The following is an 8,893-nucleotide window of genomic DNA, read 5'->3' as shown; positions in this document are numbered from 1 at the left end:
GCTCCGCAAGGGGAGGGGCCACAACAGGGCGAGGCCCGCGTACCGCAAAAAAAAAAAAAAAAAAAAAAAAAAAACAACACACATTGCTGCGCCCCACCCCCAAAGTTTCTAATTTAGTAGATCTGAAGGGCGCCCCCCCCAATTTGCATTTCTACAAGATTCCAGGTGATACTGATGTCGCAGGCCCAGGGACCCTACTTTCCGAACCTCCGCCTGGGCCTTCCCCTGGTCTACATGGACCAGGCGGCTCCCTAGCACCAGGTCTGGGTTCCACCTGTAGGACAGGATGAAAGAGAGGGAGGAACACTACCCACTCTGTGAGCACTGAACCGAGACGCAGCAGAACTCGTTTCCGTTCACAGTCCAACGCAAGAACTTAATGAAGTGGCCACACTCCATTGCACTCGAGGCTGGAAGATGTGGTCGCTAGCAGAGGCCCACGGGCCCCGCTGAGACAGCGGGTGATTTCATTTTTGAAAAGGCAGAAAGAATGGACATCAGGACAGTCTGTGGCTCTGCTGAGAGGCTCTCCAGCTCTGCACCCTCCCCGCTCTCTCCCTCCTTCCTATCTCTTCCTCACCTGCTGCTCTCCAGACACACCATCTCTCTGCTCTTCGGGGGGCCAGCACACCCCCTCCTCAGGGCATCTGCACCCCCTGCTCCCTCTGATTTGGAAGCACTGGATTTCTTCTCTCCATTCAGGTCACTCCTCAGGCCACCTTGCCCGCCCTGCCTGACAGGTACCCACTGCCCCCTCTTGCCCTTTACCTCCTCTCCCCTTATCCTGCTTTCTCTGTCCTTGTTACTTAGCCCTCAACAGCAGGTTGCATATTTATCTCCTTCTCGATTTGTCCCTGTCACAGGAAAGTAAGTTTTGTGAGGGCAAGGCCTGTCTTCAGATAGATTTGTGCTGAGGATTTAAATCCGTGAGCCTCTTCCATGTTCATTAATTTGGAATATTTTCTTCTGGCTTCTTGTGCCCAGCGTGGTTGCGAACGGGCCCTGTGGCCCTGGAACATTCCTGACTGACCCTCTGCCTCTCTGGGGTGGCCTCGTCTCTCCGGGTCCTTGGGTGTGAGCCAGAGGAAACAGAGCGTGCTGGCAGCAGATCGTACTAACGAGGCAGCACCATTTCTCAAAGGAGCATGTGACGGTCACACACATTTAAGATAATAGCCCAATCAAGGGAGAGGCCTTGATTCATCTGATTTACCCCCACCAGAAAAATCTTCTATCGAAACAATCTTGACTTACAAGATTCTTAATGGCTCAAAAGTGCCTTATCAGCTTAAGCTGATCTAAGAAAATAAACATTTCATAACTGTGATCGTATAAGCAGCTCCAGAAACAGAATAGCTCAGCTCCGATGGATAGTTCTTACAAATAAACCAGGCAATCACACACTACAGAAATAACTAGAATTTCGGTGACTTCATGGGGAGCCAAATGGAAATGGCCTTGCCAAGTGAACGCTAAAATCATCCCCTAGTCAAAATGTGGTCAGGGGCTACATGTGAGCCTAAAACATTTTGCTCTGACTAGAGCCACTTCTCAAGTGGAACCCAGTTAACTTGGGCCCTCAAATTGAAGGGTTATGCTTAGATTTTAGGGTAAAACGACATAGCTACAACAAAATGAGCTCATCTAAAGGGTCTGACTAACACCAAACAGAAACAAAATGCCAGAAGCCAGCGGCAGGCCTGGAATCAGGCCTGACTCAGTGTGTTCTACATCGACGGCCCGTGCTGTCTAGAAGCACCATGCCCTGGAGCCCGGCAGGGTCCTGTATGATTAAAAACAGGCAAGGCCCTGGTCCAGGGGACAGAGATTTTCAGCATCACTGGTTAAAATTAAACCAGTTTCCTGTTAACCAGAAAACACCAGTTATCAGAAGAACCTCATTTTCTCAGCATTTTAATCGTTGAGATTTTTATGGTGATAAGAAGAAAGGAAATTATTTTTCAGGAGAGTGTGCTGTAGCAGTTTCTCTGGGACCTTATATCTTCTGGGACAAGGTGTCTGTGTGGTCTTTTTTTTGGAGGGATGTAAGAGTAGCCCAGACAAAATCAGGGGAGGCCCAGCTCTGCCCACTGGCTCAATTTGGGGGCAAGTGGTGCTTCTGCAAGGGCAGGGCTGCACTACAGCCAGGTTGCCTGGAAGGGGTCATTTTGTTCAGACTGTTCCCATAAATTCCCCTAGAGCATAGGTGGTGATTTTTCTTACTCCTCAGATTCCAAATCCTTTCAGTAACTGGCTTGGCAGGCTGCATTACGAGCAGTCAACAGAGAGGGCAAATGCCTTGGAAACCTAGGCCAAATCAGGGCTTGGGAGGCCGCCAGGGCTGTGCCAGGAACCAGTGGCTCCAGCAGGGTGGGGGCCCGTGCAAAACCACGGGTTGCCTCCACGGCTTCAGGACTGGTAGCCACCAGCCACAAAGTCCCATCTTGGCCCCTTCCAGAGTTTTCCAGAAGGTTCTCACATTTTCTGCACAAGACAGGCATTGCAATCCTGTAGTTTAATGGGGGTGAGTGCGGCTGCTAGCAGCTTACCAGTCAGGGAGTGCCTTCCTCGGCATTCACTGGTAGGAGGAGACCTCAGTGAGCTCAGGTCCTCAGAGCACCAAAAGAAAATATTTTTCATGTGATGTCTTGGAAACTATTTCTAACAGGCAGAGGCTCACTGAGCCTTCAGAGGCCACAAGCCTAAAAATGTTGCAGACTCTTTGGAAACCAAAGAGGCTTTTCTGAGGCTGTGTGAAAAGGCTGCCAGTGTCCTTGCAGCTGGTGATCTGAAGATTCTTCCCTTTCACTCTTTTTTCTTCCTGTTCCTTCCCCCATGGGACCCCTTCCCTGGGAGGTTCCTTTTATTCTTCAACAGTGACAGCCTGCTCCTGACTGCAACCTTCTCTCCAGCTGCAAGAGTTTGGAGGGAGGGGAAGAACCCAACTCCTCTGAAGCGGTGAGGGCTGTTCAAACCTCAGCTCCCTAGCTCTTCTGGGGGCAAATGCTTTTTTTGGGGGGCGGGGGGAGCGCACCACAAGGCTCGCAGGATCTTAGTTCCCCGACCAGGGATTGAACCCCGGGCCCTCCGAGTCCTAACCCCTGGACTGCCAGGGGATTCCCAGCTTTTTATGTTTTATTCACAGAGCCCATGACCCATCTCCACCCCAAGACTAATACCCAAACTGTCGAGGGACTGGCTAGGAGAGGGCAGAAGGCAGTCCCTCCTGACTCTTCACACTGAACGCTGCTTGTCTCCCGACATCCCTATACCCTTGTCAGAACCTCAGAGCAGGCAGCATCAAAGACTCAAGCTGGAGGCCCCCCAATGGTAAACCAACAGTAAATCAAGCAAACGCTGTAGGATGTGCCATCCAATACAGTCACCACTGGCCACACGTGCAGACCAAGCACTTGAGATGTAACTAGAGCAAACTGAGATGTACCATAAAATACACACCAGATTTTGTAAAACATCTCCTTACTAATGTTTATATTGATTACATTTTGAAGTGATACTATTTTCGATATACTGGGTTAAATAAAATGTGTTATTAACATTAGTTTCACCCGTTTCTTTTTACTTTCATTCGTGGGGCTAGTAGGACACTTTAAATGACCTGCGTGGTCGGCCTTATATTTCCATAGGACAGCACTGCTCTAGAAACTCTGAAAGAAACTTCAGACTGGTCTGAATGTCAGGAACGTTCCTAGAGAAAAGCCGAGTGGAGCTACACTGAGATAGGAGGGAGGAGTTCATCAGAGAATGAGAGACGGGCTTTTCATTTTGGAAGAAACAACTTTCACTTGCTAGCCGACCAGCGGGCCAGGGCAGCACGGGCAGCAGGATACTAACCGGATTTTGTTCGGGTGCCTATTTAGCTCAAGCCAGCCTTCCGGTCTGCATTGGCGCATCAAGGGCAGGAACTGGGAAGCTGTGATGTGATCCGTCTCCAAGGCTGTCAGCCCTCCAGGAGGAGAGGGACCTGCGTTTGCCCTGTAAGTCACACAGAGGCATTTTTGTATCTGGGCAAAAAATCCAATAGGAACAGCTGCCGTTTCAATGCTACGGAACTATCCTAAGCGCTTACTGTCTATTCAGTGTTCTCAGATATGCCATTCAGTTGATGTAATTACTGCCCACGTTTCACAAATAAGGAAGCAGAGTCCCCCAGGGGTTAATAAGAGGCAGAAAATCACACCGGGTAAGAGAGGAAATCAGGGTTTGCCTCACGTCCCCCCTTTGCACCCTGCTCTACCTTGTTCCAGCCTCTGCTTGGACCCGAGGCCCACCCCCCCTCCCCCAGCTGCTGGTCTGGCCTGCTCCACAGCCAGCTGCTGGCCCGGATGAGCTTTCCTGGCCTCTGCTGGCTGCTCCTGACCCAACGGGTAGAGCCCCAGTCCCTGCCCAGCACCCAGCCGTGTGCCACGGGCTGTGGGATGTAGGAGAAGAATCCGACAGCGTGCTCTCTGCTGGCTGGGGGAGCGCCACTTGGGCAGGAGGGTCAGCCCGGCACCGGGCCCTCAGGGCTCTGCCCCTCAGCCAGTCTCCAGGTGCTCCCTCGGGGTTGGCATCTGCTCCCGGGCCCAACCGGGCTTGAAGGGCCTTTGTTGTCCTGCTGTCTGTTTTCTGTTTCACCCCGGCAGGTTCCATCTGGCATTTAGATATTATAAATAGCAGCTGCCAGGGTGTGACTTGGGTGGAAACCTGGAGGCTGTACTCCACCCTGAAAGGGGAAGAAAAGCTTATTTAATTCATTTCTGGGCTTGGAAGCTTCTAGCTGTTTAGAATGCCAATTAGGTGGCAGCTGCGCGGTTTTTTCCTTTCTGTATCCCAAGAAGGCCCGTTTGCTTTTCTGGGCCTGTCGACTGGAGCTCTTACAGGAGGTTGGGTGGGGCAGGCTTGGCAGCACCACGGCGGCTCTGAACGTGGGCTGGCTGAGTTTTGCTGACTTTCTGCCCATGGGTGGGGAGTGGGCAAGTTTCCACAGAGGGGCCCATCCCTTCCCAGTTTCTTCTGCGATGCAGGAGCTTGGGTTAAGAGGAGAGATGTTCCCCTGAGAGAGCAGCCAGCCAGTGCCTGAGGAAGACCCCACTCTAGTGCCCTAACAGATGCCCTTGGAAGGGCATCCAGTAGACCTCGTGGCTCCAGTACAACTTGGGTCTCTGCACAAGGCATCTGGCATCGACCGTGCTGCCTTGTAGATGACATCCACTCCGCCCAGGCGCCGTTTCCCCATCACTGTGCTGGGGGTTACAGTGCCCGCCAGGGTTCCGGGGAGGGCGGCGTGGCCCAGTGCGTGGAAAGCGCCTTTGCCACGGCGCCTGGCACGCAGTGAGGGCCCACAGATGCCAGCTCTCACCAGCTTCCGTGTTAGGTTGAAACACTAAGCCAGATAACACTCAGAGCAGTTCCTAAAGGGTTCAGAGCAACTTACAGGAAGACCAGAATAAATTGGAGGGCTTCCAGTTATCAGCCAAATGTTAATATGTAAAACGATATTTAAAAATGAAAGCACTACATAATAAAATACAAAATGTTCCTTAATACAAAATAAAAAGAGCATTACAAGGCAAAATGACGGTAAGAAAGCAAAGCAAGAGGATATGTCAGCAGACAAAAATGAGAAACACCCAGACACTCATGCTCCGGAAGTCTTCACCGTTATGAAAAGTCCTTGGTGTGTGACCTTTTGGCTCCTTTTCCATGCATATAATGATTTGCATTTGTGTGTGTGTGTATGTATGTGTGTGTGTGTGTGTGTGTGTGTGTGTGTGTGTGTGTGTGTATGTGTGTGTGTGTGTGTGTGTGTGTATCTGGGCGGGTGAGGGCTGAGGCTCTGATGTAGTTAGTGAAAGGAATAAATGAGTAACACTTCTCTGTGGATAAGCCTGGGGCGGGGCTTCTGACAATCTCAGCACTGTCAGCAGCGGTGACAGGGAGGTTTCCTTAAGGATCTTCTTTGCAGACTTCTTCTGCAGAAAAAGCCAATGGACAGCCCTGTGCAGTTCCTGTGGCCAAGAGACCAACACCCCTCTGGGGCTGTCCAAGAAGAATGGGAAAATTCTAAAGGAGGGCTCAGGTCCTGCCGTTTGACAAGGGGAGCTCAAAGTCATTGGAATTTGGGCAAAAATGTGAATATGATGTCATTATTAAACAAATATTGAGTCACCTGTTCACTTCATAAGTAGCTTTTGTTGTGTGCTTAATTAGGGTGAAAACATAGTATTCATTTTAAATTAAATCCAGAGTCCATTCCAGCATCTATTGAACAATAGTAAGAGGGTAAGATTTGAAGCAATTCCCCCATATTCTTCAGATCCTGTCAGCTGTGAGACACTTTGGGGGTTCAAAGAAAGGCTGCCTTTCATTCCTCCAATCTCCATCCTTCCCTGTCACGATGGAGGAGGAAAAGGAATACCAGGCCCACCTAGTGCAGCGTCTCAGGTACCCAACTGAGTGAACAATTTGAACCCAACACATCCCAAGTTGCAGAAGCTGGCCAAGTCTCTCGTCGTTCAGGACTACCGCTTTGCCTCCTTCAGGTGCGGGGAATCCGATGCTCGGGAGAACTTCAGGTGTGTGCCACACCCCTGGGAAGAAGCACACCCTCTCTTGCCATGCAAAAGCCGTAGTCTGGACTCCATTCTCATTCCCGATGTCCAGAGTTTAAGTGCAACAAAGGAGTTAAATCTGACTATAGAAACTTTGGTGCTTTCTAGGTGATAACACTGTCTTGCAGGGTGCTTCAGGGGAGCTCAACTGTACATTATTTTCCCTCTGAACACGGTGCCTGTGAGTCATGTTCCTTGGGGAGTATCAGATGAGAGAAGCTTACTGGCTGGCAGGTAATGTAGGGACCGCTTTCTTCAGATAGGTCCTTGCCTTGGGTCCTCCATGGCCTCTGAAAGGCTTCAGGGGTCCAACCTCTTGTTCTCTCTTCTTCCCTTTCCCCTACTGGAGAGAGTCCTACCGTCTCCCAGAATGCCCTTTAATGTCCCCTTCTTCTTAGACTGAGTCGTCATTATCAGATGTCAAGACGTTTCATATGGAGACATCAATGTCACTTTTCAGAGAGACAGTGTTTTAAAACCTGAAGACAGAGAAGAATATGGAATAGCTGCAGATAAAGACCATTGGTTTCATTCATTCATCTAGGTTTTTTTCCCTTCACTGAGAACCTGGAGAAACACTTCTTAAATCCACCTTCTCCACTGCCACCACCTTGTTCAAGAGACCATCTGCTCTGGGCTGGACAAGTGCAAGAATTTCTTAATGGTTCTGTTTACTTCCATTCTTGACTTTCTCCCACTATTCTCATCAAGGTGATCTAAACACCAACAACAAAACCTCCGAACATGATCTTGTCTGTTGGCACCCCTGCTGAAATTCACTGATTGCATTTCCCTTCCATCCGTCACTTGTAGGATGAAGAACTAAACCCTTCAAGGTCCTTTGAGCCACGGCTGCTGCCTGCATCAGCTGTCCCTCCCTTTCTGTCCTGCAGTGAGACTGGCTGTCTTTCAGATCCTCAAATCTGTACGAGCCACCCTTCCCCCCTTCACTTCCTCAAAAACGCTTTCACAGCCTTCAGACTTGAACAACTTCCTTGCAATATGTTCTCTTAACACTTGGTAATTGCCTTTCATATCATTTATCAGAGTGATGCTTAACATAGTTTTCTGGGTGGTTATTTGTATCCACAGAAATTAGTCTGTCTCTCCGTCAGATTATCCGTTGCATGAGAGCAGGGGCTGTGCCTGTTTTGCTCACCATTCTATTCTCAGAGCCTAGCGCAGAGCCCAACATAAAGCGCTGAATAAATATTTGTCAAATACTTGAGTAGATTTGTAGACTGGGTTCCCAGGAGTTTATCATCAGCTAAGAGACAAAAAGATTCTTCAAAGCCCTCTTCAAATGTCATCTTCATTGTGAAGCTTCCCTGTTCAATCCCCTTTTCTCCTCTCCACCCTGGACAGAATAAATCTCTTCCAGCATATGCCTCAGTGTGCTCTGTGTCCTTAGTAATCTCTTCTTGGGCTTCTTTTTTTTAATAGCTAAATTAATTTATTTTTATTGAAGTATAGTTGATGTCCAATGTTGTATTAGTTTCAGGTGTATCTCCTTGGGCTTCTGGAAGAGGACTGGTCTGACATCATCCATACCTTTCAACTGGACAACTCCACCTGGATGCCTGTATCCATTTCTCAGGGATGCTTTAACCAAGTACCACAAACTACAAGTCTGAAATCAAGGTGTCGGCAGGGCCATGCTCCCTCTGAAACAGGTGGAGAAGAATCCTTTCTTGCCTCTTCTAGCTTCTGGTGTTTCCTGGATGTCCCCTCGACCTGCCCCACCCTTCCAGCTCCTTGGTGTTCTTTTCTGTGCAGCTGATCTGACCCATTACCAAGGATAGTCAATTACTCCCTCCCGTGCTCCCCTGCACCTTGCCTATAATGCCAACATTGTTATCACAATGTTTTAATATCCACTGAATCATGGAATAGTAGATGGTAGGTGCCTTGAGAGCAGGGACGGTGTATCATTCAGTTTTCAAGTTTATATCTCCAGCACCCCACAGGGTGATTGGCATGAAGAAGGTACCCAATCCAACAAATGATGAATGAGTGAATAAATGAATAAATAAGTGAACTGACTAAGTGGAATCTGAACAGGCCGTCAGTGGAGGGTGATGGGGAAGGACCTCGAGGACCCTGAAAACACTGTGTGGAACTCTATGGTTCGGAGACATTAGGAGTCAATGATCGCAATTTAAGCTTAAGTCGAGTTCAGAGTAATATTGGCCTATATAATGTATATGGGCTCGAGGGAGTGAAAGGATTATAGAAAATAAGACTATCCTGTGCGCAATCAGGAAGGTGAAGTTTAAAAA

The 8,893-nt window shown here is 49.1% G+C and overlaps 1 protein-coding gene across 9 annotated transcripts in view; it reads left to right on the top strand.

The window, feature by feature from the left end:
* TBC1D1 (TBC1 domain family member 1) overlaps positions 1 to 8,606 on the top strand; it is a 285,275-nt gene extending 276,669 nt beyond the window's left edge. For 4 of the 9 annotated variants that reach the window (XM_055086102.1, XM_028492067.2, XM_055086105.1 and 1 more), the window contains 2 exons: positions 3,882 to 3,998; positions 8,110 to 8,593. In XM_055086102.1, coding sequence (XP_054942077.1) covers positions 3,882 to 3,998; positions 8,110 to 8,394 — 402 coding nt within the window. In that variant the 3' untranslated portion in view covers positions 8,395 to 8,593. Of the gene's footprint in view, positions 1 to 3,881; positions 3,999 to 8,109 lie in introns of all 9 variants that reach the window. The other 5 variants (XM_055086106.1, XM_055086103.1, XM_055086109.1 and 2 more) reach the window with 5 other exon arrangements.
* The last annotated feature ends 287 nt before the right edge of the window (positions 8,607 to 8,893 follow it).

The sequence above is a fragment of the Physeter macrocephalus genome, chromosome 7, assembly GCF_002837175.3.
Source record: "Physeter macrocephalus isolate SW-GA chromosome 7, ASM283717v5, whole genome shotgun sequence".
NCBI lineage: Eukaryota > Metazoa > Chordata > Mammalia > Artiodactyla > Physeteridae > Physeter > Physeter macrocephalus.
The sequence above is the reverse complement of the archived record's forward strand: the minus strand, read 5'-3'. Positions and strand labels throughout refer to the sequence as shown.